Source organism: Vombatus ursinus, unplaced genomic scaffold (genome assembly GCF_900497805.2).
Source record: "Vombatus ursinus unplaced genomic scaffold, bare-nosed wombat genome assembly UNPS02014778.1, whole genome shotgun sequence".
Classification (NCBI taxonomy): Eukaryota; Metazoa; Chordata; class Mammalia; order Diprotodontia; family Vombatidae; genus Vombatus; species Vombatus ursinus.
This window is the reverse complement of record NW_020954556.1, coordinates 36,493,485-36,506,570: the sequence shown is the minus strand read 5'-3', so window position 1 is coordinate 36,506,570 and position 13,086 is coordinate 36,493,485. Positions and strand designations below refer to the sequence as shown.

Genomic DNA, 13,086 nt, shown 5'->3' with positions numbered 1-13,086 from the left:
TGGAAAGATGATATTCGTAACTCATAAGACATTTCTCATTATTAGGGTAGTTAGAAGGAGTATATATATAGACAGAGGGTGCAGGTGTGAGTTGAATATGAAGGGATAGTATCTAAAAACTAAAGTTAAAAGGTGAAAGAGGAATATACTAGGAGAAAGGGAAAGGTAGAATGGGGTAAATTATCTCACGTAAAAAAGGCAAGAAAAAGCTTTTACAGTGGAGGGGATCAGGAGGAGGGTAGAGGGAATGAGTGAACTGGACTCATTAGAATTGGCTCAGCGAGGGAACATACACACTCAATTGGGTATAGAAATCTGTCTTACTCCACAGGGGGAAGGGGCAAGAGAAGAGGGGAGGAGATAGAAAGGAGGGCAGATTTGGGGAGGGGGTAGTCAGAAGCAAGACACTCTTGAGGAGGGACAGGGTGAAAGGAGAGAGAGAACAGAATAAATGGGGAGGGATAAGGTGGAGGAAAATATAGTTAGTCTTTCAAAACATGACTATTATGGAAGTGTTTTGCATGGCTACACATGTATAACATATCAAATTGCTTGCCTTCTCAATCAGGGTGGGTGGTCAGGGAGGAAGGGAGAGAATTTGGAACTCAAAATTTTAAAAATGAATGTTAAAATTGTTTTTATGTGTAACTGGGGAAAAATAAAATACTAAATTAAAAAAAGAATTTGGTGGTCTGTTGAAACTTGGTCATGTTGGGTAAGTTGTTCTGTATAGATTCCAGTGGGAAATTGCATCGGGGAAGGAAGAGGCAGGTAGATTTTGTCATGAAGGATGATTTCCTTCTTTAGTCAATTCAAGTCAGTTTAGTTCATCAAACATTTATTAAGCAACTGCTTAGTTCAGTGCCTTATGATAGGCATGAGGGAATACAAAGACAAATACTGAAAGAGCCCCTGCCTCAAGGAAGTTACAATTTACTAGAATACTTATTCTCACTGAGGATATTACTCTCTAGTTGACATTCACATTTACGCCTAAGAGTAGAGTAATTGAGGGGCAGCTAGGTGGCGCAGTGGATAGAGCACCAGCCCTGAAATCAGGAGGACCTGAGTTCAAATGTGGCCTCAGACCAAACACTTGACACTAGCTGTGTGACCCTGGGCAAGTCACTTAACCCCAATTGCCTTAAAAAAAAAATGAAGAAGAGTAGAATAATTGAATATGTCCCCACACAATCACAGAATCCTGGAGTTGGAGGTCATCTAACTCAGCCATTATCCTTCTGTAGCATCACCAGTTAGTGGTCATCCAAGCTTTTTTTTGGACACTTAGAGTGGCAGGAAACTTAAGACCTTTAAAGGCAATCCATGCCATTTCTGGGCAGTTCTAATGATTAGGAAGTTTTACTTAAATTCATCCTATACTACTCTGAGAATTCCATCCAGCTTAACGTGATGGACTCAAAATGAAGCTAAATTTTGAAAAGGGATATTTATTCATTGATCAGTAAATAGTATCACTCATATTGCTAGAATAGACAACTTACACCTGTATTTTCTGCTTAAAATTGTCTTTTTTGTGACATTTTGTTCCAGAAAATCGAAAGAAGAATATGAGCAAGAAGAAGAAAGAAAGAGAAATAAACAGGTATGTGCAATATATTCAATGTTAAAAAAAGACCATAATTCTTTACTAATAAATTAAGCATATGTCCAAATTTTTATATTCAAGATAAATTTTGGGGGGAGATACCACAGTACTTTCTCTGGGAAATTTTTGTTTTTTTTCTCAGAGAAATTGGTATACATGTGTAATTTTAATTTGTGAAGAATTAATTTCATTGACAACACATTTACAAAACATCTCTTGAGAGAATGGGTTACTTACACAATTGATCAGTCTCGTTTTTGCCATTTTCAGTGGGTGACATTTTCTGACCTTGTGCTCCTTTGGGCGGGGGGAGCAGTTAGTAAAAGCATACTATTTTACACATAATTTTTCACTGAAAAGTATGTATGTATGTATGTGTGCATGTGTATATATATATATATATATGCACACACACACATATGCATATGTATATATGTGGAATATATATACACACATATACATGTACATGCATATACATGGAGCCATCATTTGATCCATGGAATGAATATCTGTCTATGTAAGAAGATGGAATATGATGGCATTCTACTATATTTTGAACCAAAATTAATTGAATCATTTACATGAGATTCTCACTTCCAGTGGGATTTCACTTTTTATTTTTTCAATAAACTGTTCAACATATTTTCTCATATGGAAATTTCTGATGTTTTAGACCAGAAATTTATTACCTTTTTTGTGTCATGGACCTCTTGGCAGTCATGAAATATGTGGACCCTTTCTTGGAGTTATATTTTTAAATGCATGAATTAAAATATATAGGATTACAAAGGAAACCAATTATATTGAAATGCAGTTATCAAAATTAAGAAATAAAAAACCAAGTTCACTGAGCCCAGGTTAAGAAACCCTGTTTTTCCCTCCCATAGGGAGGAGCGAAAGCCGCTTGACCCCTACAAGGATTGCATTGTATATGTAATGATCATCTACATAAATTTTATATGTACAGTAATTTCCCTTTTTATATGTCAGGTAAATATTTGTAAGAGTTGTACTTATACAAATGGAATTATTATAATAAGTACTAATATATTTTTTCATATTTCATTGCCTGAATAAAAACTGTTTATCACTGTTAAAAAAAAGAAACCCTGTTTTAAATGTTTTTTTGATGCTAAACTAAAAAATGCAAACAGAATTCTCTACTGCTCACCATTATTGATTGACATGAATCTTGATGTATAATTTTGATGTATGAATCAGTAATAAAGTATGATTTGGTGGGGTGCAGGAGGCAGGGAAGTGGGAAAGGGCTAGAGTAACAATTTTGTAGGAGGTTTGTTTTTGCATGTTCTAAGAGGCCCCAGCTGCTTTGCTCTCTGGCAGGACAGACTGGAACATATTCCTGCATACGCAGGCATGCAGGGAAGCTGTCAGTAAGTAGTAGACGGTACTATTTGTTTGGTGTCAGGCATCATTTGGTAAACATTATTATTTTTTCTGATCCTGTTTTCCCAAGTATTTTGGTCTTTGTAGATATTGGTTTGTATTACTTAAATTTTTGTTACCCCTTGTTTCATCTGGATAGAGGCTATTATGTATGTGGTAAACTCACTTTTAATATCAGAAATAAAAACTTTTCTTCTCTAGTTAATCATGTGAACTCTATTTTGGTTGTAAAGTGTGTGATCAGAATAAGGCTTGAACCCCTCTCCTCTGTGTGGTATCACTTGTGTTAGATTGCTGACTAGCAGAAACTGGATCTCATGTTCCTAGGCAGTTCCTGTGATTTGGAGACAACAAAATGAGCACTCAGCAGATTCCTGTTTTTGCTTAATGTATGTATTAGCGATACCTTCAAGTCTAAACATATTGTATAATATCCAGATCATCAACTATAAGATTTGTCTCATTTAGTGAAGAACTACTTCTAACAAAACTTGGAATTTGAATGAAGAAAGAAGAACCTGATGATTCCGATTATGGCAATGAGGTTTAGCATGAGAAGGTAGAAGACCAGTAAGGTGCTGTTCTTATTTGAAATAACCTTTCCATCCTCAGAGCCTCATTTAAAAATAACATAAATGAACTTGTTTATGATTTTACTTTATCCAGAAATCATGGTGAACTTTTAGCTTCTAGATTTAAAGGATGAACTCTTCTGCAAGAGGAGCACCAAATGAAATTTCTCTTGAGAGGCATTATGGATGACAAGTATTCTTTGTATGTCTTTGAGGGATCTGACAGTGATTACTCTTTGACTAGGGTTATGTGTTGGGTATATTAAACATTGTTGCTTTACACATGAATGGGACAGAAAAAAATAGCAAAACCAGAATGTTTAGAAATATTGACCCCAAAGGAAAGAAATGATTGTAGAAGGAGAAGAAAAATATGGTAAGCCAACCACTGGTTAGTCCTGAAAGTATTTTCTTACTACCATTATATAACAACATGGAAATGAAAATTTTTGTCAATGTGATGCATTAAAATGGTGCGGGTTTTCTTTGAAAAATAAATTTCTAAGAATTAATGAAGCTAAAATCACAAAAGAAATATTTATGTAACTTCAAACAGTGGAAATGATCAAAGATGAACATTTTGAAAAAATGATGAATGGAATTGAAGTAACTGCATAGAAATCATTTTAAAAAGTGACCAAAAACTTTCTGGGAAACTACAAGTGAGAAGATGACTAAGAAATTGCCAGTGATCTTCTCAAAGCCTAGAAAGTTATGGGATATAATAATGCACTCAGGAGCTGTTTCTTATATTCACATCTATACTTATTCCTGGAAAACCTAGAGGTTATCATTAATAGGAAACACTTTTATCAAGTGCTCCGCAGAAGATGTGGGAAAATTGGGACCCTAATGCACTGTTGGTGGAGCTATTCTGGAGAGAAATTTGGAGCTATGCCCAATGGGCAGTCAAACTGTGCATACCCTTTGACGCAGCAATACCACTACTAGGTCTGTATCCCAAAGAAATCATAGAAAAGGGAAAAGGACCCACATGTACAAAAATATTTATAGCAGCTCTTTTTGTGGTAGAATTGGAAATTAAGGGGATGCCCATCAATTGGGGAGTGGCTGAATAAGTTGTGGTATATGAATGTAATGGTATACTATTGTGCTATAAGAAATGATGAGTAGGCTGATTTCAGAAAAATCTGGAAAGACTTATGTGAACTGATGCTGAGTGAATTGAGCAGAGCCAGTAGAACATTGTATACAGTAGCAGTAACTGTGATGATCAACTGTGATTGACTTAGCAGCTCTTCTCAGCAAAATGATAATCCAAGACAATTCCAAAAGACTCATGATAGAAAATGTTGTTCATACCTAGAGAAAGAACTGATGGAGTCTGAATGCAGACTTTTCGTTTTTTTTTTTCTTTTTGTTTTTTTTCTTATGGTTTTTTTCCTTTTATTCTTTTTCTTTTTTCACAACATGACTAATGTGGAAATGTTGGGGGACAAAAGTGCTCCACAGTGGAAAAGTGATATCAGATAGAGTCCAAACATGCTGGCTGACACTTGGATGCTCAAGGGGATGTTCTGCAGGTAGAATAGAATAGGAAATCAGCAGTAGTCATATCTTAAGTAAGTTAGGCACAATTTTGTTTAGAAAAAAAGATTTAAAAAAAAAACAACTGTTATCCCAATGACAGTGGTGGGTGATAGACAAAATCTGAAACTGTATTTGAAATCATCACAAAAATAATATACTATTCACCCTGATAGATCTGATAGAAAAAACCTCACTTTTTGTTGTTTTTGTCCAGAAATACAACATGTTCTGTTTTGGAAGAACCAAAGATCCATTTTGTTAGATGTTAGAAAACTTCAAGCATTCAAAGTAATGATTTATAGACACTCTCAAGTTAAAAAAAAAAAAAAAGGCTTAATTTTATTTAGGTTTCCTGTGTGTACAGCTATCAGTTTTATGGCTTTTCCTTTCTCAGTTTATTTCTCAGGTAGCCTGGGAGTATAACAGTTATGGAGCCATAAGAAATAAGAATATCAGGCATAAATGGAGGAATAGCTAATTACCTTCTCAAAATTACCACAAGAGATTGTGAAATGTTAGTAATGGCTTCCAGCCTTTAAAAAAATTATTTGTTCTTTAGCTATCCAACAAACAAACAGTTGTTTTATGTTGTAAATGATTTTACTTAAATTTACTTTAAATTACTACACTATTAATATAAATTGCTATTATTACTATTAATTATTAAGTTTTCAGATTCTAAAAGAGAAGATCCTTCAGGATATTCACCTGAAGCTGCAAAAATGAAAAAATCTCTAGGAGATGATCCAAATTTTGCTCTTACATCTTCAGGTAAGATTAACCTGTGCTTAATTTAATAATCAGGTACACCTTTCTAGACAATGTCAGGCTTACTCTTTCCAATTAGCTGATTACTTGCCATCAGTCAGTCACCTATTATTTATTAAATATTTACTCTGTTCCAGGAACTGTGCTAAGCACTGGGAATAGATACAAAAAAAGGCAAAAATACCTGCTCTCAAGGAGCTCAAAGTCTAATGGGGGAAGACAAGTAAACAACTATATATAAATAAGCTATATTTGTAGCTTATTTATAGGAGGAGCTGTGGATAATCAACAAAGCGAAGGTATATCATTAAGATAGATTAGGAATGGCTTCTTCCAGAAGGTGAGATTTTAGCTGAGACTCAAAGCCAGAGAAACTATGAAATAGGGATGAGGAGGGAGAGAATTTCAGACATGGGGAATAGCCAAAGAAAATTTGCTTAATTGGAAGATTGATGGAGTGTCCTTTGTAAGGACAGGACACCCCTTGCCTCCAGTAGGGAGGCCAGTGCCTTTGGATTGCAGTTTGTGGAAGGGTGGAAGGTGTAAGATGGCTAGAAAGGTATTAGGGGGTAGGGAGTGGGGTTTAATGCCATGTTATGGAGGGCTTTAAAAGCCAGAAGATTACATCACTAATGTGAAAATATGTTTAAACAGGAATGTATATGCATAGCCTGTATCAGATTGTGCGCCGTCTTGGGGAAGGTGGTGGGGAGGGAGGGGGAGAAAAATTTTAAACTCAAAAGCATAAGGAAGTGATTGTTGATAAATCAAAATAAATTAATAAAAATAAAAGCCAGAGGATTTTCTATTTGATTATGGAGGCAATAGGGAGCCACTGGAGTCGATTGAATGGAGGTGACATGGTCACATTTGTGCTTTAGAAAGATGAGTTTGACAGCTAAGTGTAGGATGAATTGGAGTGGGGCTAGGGTGGGGAGGAGGACTTGAGGCAAGCAGACCAAACAGTAGTCTTTTTCAGTAGAGCGGGTGCAAGGTAATAAGGATCTGAAGTAGGAAGCTGGCAGTGGCAGAGAAGAGGAGGGGCATATGTAAGAGATTTTGTGAATGTAAAAAATGACAATACTTGGCAACTGATTGGATATGAGGGGTGAGAGAGAGTAAGGAGTTGAGAGTGACACCTGGTGTCAGCCAGGCTGACTGGGAAGGTAGTAGTACCATTTACATTATTGTGAATGGGAATTTAAGAAATGGGGAAAATTTGGAGGAATAAGATGAGGAGTTTGGTTTTGGACATCTTGAGCTAAAGGTGTTTATGAGATATCTAGTTCAAGATGTCATATCAGCAGTTGGAGACTGGAAATTCAAAGAAAGTTTAGGGCTGGGCAAATAAATTTGAGAATCATCTGCCTGGAGATGATAGTTAATCTGTGGAAGCTGATGAGATTACCAAGTGAAGTAATAGTGAGAGAGAAGAAGAATTAGGACACACCTTTGGGGGAACACCCACATTTAATGTTATGATCTGGGTGAAGGTCTATCTTGGGTGTGGTGAATCAGACCATTATAGTCCACATACAGTTAGACCTGAGGCCTCCCTTGCTTTAGTTTATCCAGGGAACGAAAGGAATCTGGGGACTTGGGGTCATTTTGAGGTGACTTCAAACCATGAAAAATCTAGTTCTCTTAATCCTCTGTTAAGTTTGGCCACCAATATAGGTCATGTGCTATGCAAAACTGTTCTTTCTGAGAGTGGCCAACCACTGTAAGCCTGTGTAACCATCTCAGGGCTAGTACCCTCTTTCCTTTGGCAATGTACAGCTGGCTGTCTGTTTGGCTGTACATTCTTAAGTCTATCTTACTTCATTTTCTATGGTGCTTCCACAGGATTAATGGCAACATTTCTTAATCAGAGGCAAGTTCCCTCCAGAGCTATGTAATGAGTAGGGAAGCTATCTCATGAGTAGGACTCTTCCCTCCTACCTACTCAGTCAGGAGTTGAAGGCCTACCTGCAGTCTGTCAATATCTCCCATAGGGATGATCCTTCTTATTTCTCCTATCCCTCGGATGGAATCTCTTAATGATAATGTTTGAATGTTCCAGCCTGTTACAGTAGTATTTTCCTTAGCACTATTCACCCATCTTTCATGTTTAGACCCTCCCCCTGAACTCCTTGTACCCTGAGAATGTTGTTTCAGTATTGAATTGCACAGGTCCTACTCTAGGTCAAAAGTAGCTTTGGCATACTCTCTGCTTGTTACCTGAAAAAGAGCTCATTCACTTATCACTGGGAAAACACATTCTGCTTTAGTCCATCTGAGAGGTTCAGCCACTTGTCTCTGGTTTGACCCGACCAGTGAGGAGGAACTGCACCCCCCAACCTGCATTCCAGGGTATCCTTGGTAAGTGTCCTCAGTTCATCCTTTCAGTAAATTCCATTGCATTCGCTTTTGTTACCAATGTTCATTCTCAAAATGATGAAATATCTTTTAAATCATGTTAGAATTCAGTTTCCATCCCATCAACATCCATCCACATTTAAGCCACCAAATCCATATTTAAGCAAAATAATAAAGTTTTTAAAGTATGACTTTATTTTAGTTTATTTATTTTTAGTTTTCAATATTCCTTCCATAAACTTTTAAGTTTTAAATTTTCTGCATCTCCCTCCCCACCCTCCTCCTCAAGACACCGTGCAATCTGATACAGACTCTACATATACATTCTTATTAAACATATTTTCACATTAGTCATGTTGTAAAAAAGAATTAGAATGAATGAGAGGAACCACGAGAAAGAAGAAACAAAACCAAAAAAAAAAAAAAAAGCAAATAGTATGTTTCCATCTGCATTCAGACTCCAAAGTTCTTTCTCTGATGTGGATAACATTTTCCATTGTGAGTCTTTTGGAGTTGTCATAGATCCTTGTATTGCTGAGAAGAGCTAAGTCTATCAAAATCAGACATCACACAATGTGGCTGTTACTGTGTGCAATGTTCTCCTGGTTCTGCTCACTTCACTCAGCATCAAAAGTATGACTCTTACCAAGCCATCTTGAAAGTAATATTCAAAGATTTCTTGGTTCTTTGTATGGAAAGAAATTATATTGCATAAACCACCTCATTCTGACTCATAGATTTATTCTGTTTACTTAGGCTCTGGTACAGTTAATTTAGGTGCCCAAACTTATCCTGTGTAAGCCAACAGAGGCAGAACTAGCATTGGGTAAATGAAACTTTGCCCTCTAGAGGCACATTAAAACTACAGAACCCGGAGGGACAGGCCACTCTCCCTTGACTCTTCTGTGACCTCCTCTTTCACTGCTGTCTTCTGTACTATTATATTTCCTACTTGATCCCAAAATAAATTTGTCCCAGGAATCATTCCTATATGGCTCTACTGGCCAGGCAGGAGATGCCAAATCAACTAAACTTTATGCTCTAAAAACAGTTTTCTAATTCCTAATTCATTGATTATCCATTTGAAATACATGTGGGCATTCTTTTTTCCGTCTGTTTTGTGTTCCAACTGGCAAGAATTTTATGAAAGCTTCTTTTGTTTTGACTGAAACTCACCTTTACTTTCTTATACATACAGAATTCAAAGCTAATATATGAACTTTCTTGTACTTTGAAATTGCTAGATAAGACACAATGCTTTTTTCCTAAACCATAGCAATCCCTAATAAATCAATGGATACTCATTTAAATGGATTCAGAGGCACATTTATCTAGACACATATGTGTTCATCTCTCTCACCCCCATCCCAAACAAACTTAATGTAGCCATAATGAGAGGTTAAAGAACTTAGCCAACTTTTCCAAATCTCTTGTTGAATTCCTGCAGGTTTCTTCACATCTGTGAATTAGAATATATGTATCCCTGAGGCTCCCTTCTTTTCCAGGGATTTCTGGTTACCTTAAAGCTACAATTTACATTTCATAATTTTCCAGCTATATTCAAACCATGTCTGTCTAGCTTAAGGACAGAAAATAATCAGGTTTCCGATGTTTGATACAGTGGAATAGTATTAGATTTGGAGTTGGGAAAACCTTAGTTCAGATCTCGCTTTAGACACTAGTTGTGTAACACTGGGGAATTCACTTAATCACTCTCAGCCTCAGTTGCATCATCTATAAAATGGGGATGATAATAGTACCCATCTCCCAGGATTGCTATGAGAATCAAATGAGGTAATATATTTGCAGCAAATATTGGGGCACTATATAAATGTTAGCCATTATTTCTTCCACATTCCAGGATCCCTCTTTATTTAGCTGTTGTGATTTAATTTGTGGAATAGTCATTCTACCCAAATTAGTTCTTTTTTCTACTCCACATGCTCCTTTAGTTTTTTATTATCTGTTGAAGGACCACTATGACCAATTGACATCTGCACATTCTCTTGCTCATGTCTTTCTGTCCAAGCTAATGCTTTCAGATGTGCAAGGTTGCTCTCCCCTTTCCCCCAGGCAAATTCTGTTCTCCTTAAGATATTTCATCTTTCAATTTAGATTACTTCTCTACTTCTAATGGATTGGTGGTTTTAAAGTAATGTCCTGATCTACCACATTTACCACATTTCCATAAGGTGCTAATGGGAAGCTAGGTGTACAGTGGATAGAGAGCTAGGCCTGGAGTCAGGAAGACCTGAGTTTAAATACTCAGACGCTTGCTAGCTATGTGACCCTGGGCAAGAAATTTAACCCTGTTTGCCTCAGTTTCCTCATCTGTAAAATGAGCTGGAGAAGGAAATGGCAAACCACTCCAGTATCTTTGCCAAGAAAACCCCAAATGGGGTCACAGAGTCAGTCCCAACTGAACAACAAGGTGCTGACACTCTCTCCGTAATGCCTATATGTTTTATACCAGTGCTTGGAGGATTGCTTCTTTCTGCTTCAAGTGGAAACACGTGAACTTAGGGTCTGGTCACTAATATCTGTCTGCTCCACTTCCAAGCTTTTCAGAGTTGTGTAAAACCAAAGTTGCTTCTCAGTAAAGAAGCTTAGATACAGGCATACTTTGTTTTATTGAGCTTTGCTTTATTGCATTTCGCAGATATGGCATTTTTTACAAAATGAAGGTTTGTGGCAACCCTGCGTTGAGCAAATCTTATGAGTGCCATTTTCCCAACAGCATGTGCTCAAATATTGTCTCTCTGTCACATCTTGGTAATTCTTGCAATATTTGAACTTTTTCGTTATTATCACATTTGTGGTAGTGATCTGTAATTAGAGATCTTTGATATTACTATTATAATTGTTTTGGGGTGCCACAAACTATGCCCATATAAAACAGCGAACTTGATAAATATTGTATGTTCTAACTGCTCCACCAACTGGTTGTTTCTCTGTCTTTTTCCTCTCCTTGGGCATCCCTATTCCCTGAGACACATCAGTATTGAAGTTAGGCCGATTAATAACCCTACAATGGCTTCAAAGAGTTCAAGTGAAAGGAAGATAATTGATGTGGCAGGCTTCATTGTTGCCTTATTTTAAGAAATTGCCATAGCCACAGCCTTCAACAGCCAGCGCTGTTAGAACACCTGATCAGTTAGCAGTTATCAACATCATGGCAAGTTCCTCCACCAGCAAAAAATTGCAATTCACTGACAACTCAGATGATAGTTAACATTTTTTAGCAATAAAGTACTTTTTAGTTAAGGTATGTACATTTTTTCAGACATAATACTGCTTTACACTTACTAGACCACAGTATGGTGTAAACGTAACTTTTATATGCACTGGAAACTAAAAAATTTGTGACTTGTTTTATTGCTATGTTTGCTTTATTGTGATGGTCTGGAACGGAACCTGTAACGTCTCCAAGGTATGCCTCTACTTACTCACCCTGAATATTTTGGTCAAGGACTCTTTTTTGCAGAAGGGTCAAGTCTATCTTAGAAACTAGTCTTAAATGACTATGGATGGGTCAGGAATCCTGCTGGAATTTGCCCTGATATCACTTTGGGATCTATTAAGGCTGTGGAGAAACAGATAGGATACCTGCATTTATCTAAGTATTTTATGATGGTTACTTAGCTCCAGGTAGAAGCTGTGCTGAATGAACTTGTGCCAGCAGAGCACTTACCCTGTGGATATAGATTCTCCCATTCAGTAAGTCATATCCTACTCCCCTTCCATTCCACCTTTAGACATGTATGCCTCTTCAGATGTCACTTAGACATTAGTACTGGATGTCAGTTATTACTCAATGATTTGAATAGCCAGAGTGAGGAGAGAGGACATTGTTATGCCATATTGGTGACTCAGTTTGCCTTCTTGGCCTAATCTCTGCTGGTTCTAGACTTTTGTGTTGTTCTTGTGACTGTTTTCTTGTTTCTGTTAGTGTCAGGAAAACTCTTGGCACCAGCCGTAAGGGTAAAGGCCCCCATTTCTTCCTGCATCTTGGATGTAACAAAATTGCCACAGTGTGTTCTTAAAATACAAAGTTAAAACTCTTTGCAAATATACTTGAGGGGATTTCTTCACAGAATTGGGTCTGAGTTTGCCACCTGTCTTTTGATTACTCCAGTAGATCTTAGCCACGTGTCCCACTGACACGTTTAGCAGGTCCTCTGTGAAAACACAGTTGGCCTTTCTGTAAGCTTGCAGGCTTTCCAGTTGCCATCTTCATATCTTTCCTAGGGTGGAAACATTAAATGTTTTGGCCTCAACATTTTCTTGGGATAGCAGATTGACTTGTGATAGCAGAAAGCCACTAAGAACCTAAAAGCAAGTAACTGAGTTGACTTTAAATGTTGAGGAAAGTTCTAAGTGTTTTAATCCTAGACAAATTAAGTTGCCCCTTTTCATGTTGAAATCTTGACATTTGATGTTGTTTAGTCATTTTCAATTGGGTCCAACTCTTTGTTTCCCCATTTGGGATTTTCTTGGCAAAGATACTAGAGTGCTTTGCCATTTCCTTCTCCAGCTTATTTTACAAATGAGGAAACTGAGGAAAACAGGGTTAAGTGACTTGCCCAGGGTCACACAGCTGATAAGTGTCTGAGGCCAGATTTTGAATTTGGGACGATGAGTCTTCCTGACTCCAGCCTGGCACTCTATCTTCTGTGCCACCTAGCTGCCCTTTGACAGATGATAGACATACATCATTGTTGTTCCAGTCACTAGGAACTGTTATGTATTCATATAAAAACAAGAAGTTTCTTAGCTTCTTCAAGGTCATCCCTATGGGAACTGATAATTTACACCAGTAAG

The 13,086-nt window shown here is 37.2% G+C and overlaps 1 protein-coding gene across 1 annotated transcript in view; it reads left to right on the top strand.

Moving 5' to 3' along the window:
- CFAP36 (cilia and flagella associated protein 36) overlaps positions 1-13,086 on the top strand; it is a 41,332-nt gene that overhangs the window by 24,888 nt on the left and 3,358 nt on the right. Inside the window, exons 6-7 of the mRNA XM_027865445.1 lie at positions 1,555-1,606; positions 5,808-5,910. Of these exons, the coding sequence (XP_027721246.1) occupies positions 1,555-1,606; positions 5,808-5,910 (155 nt within the window). The remainder of the gene's footprint in view (positions 1-1,554; positions 1,607-5,807; positions 5,911-13,086) is intronic.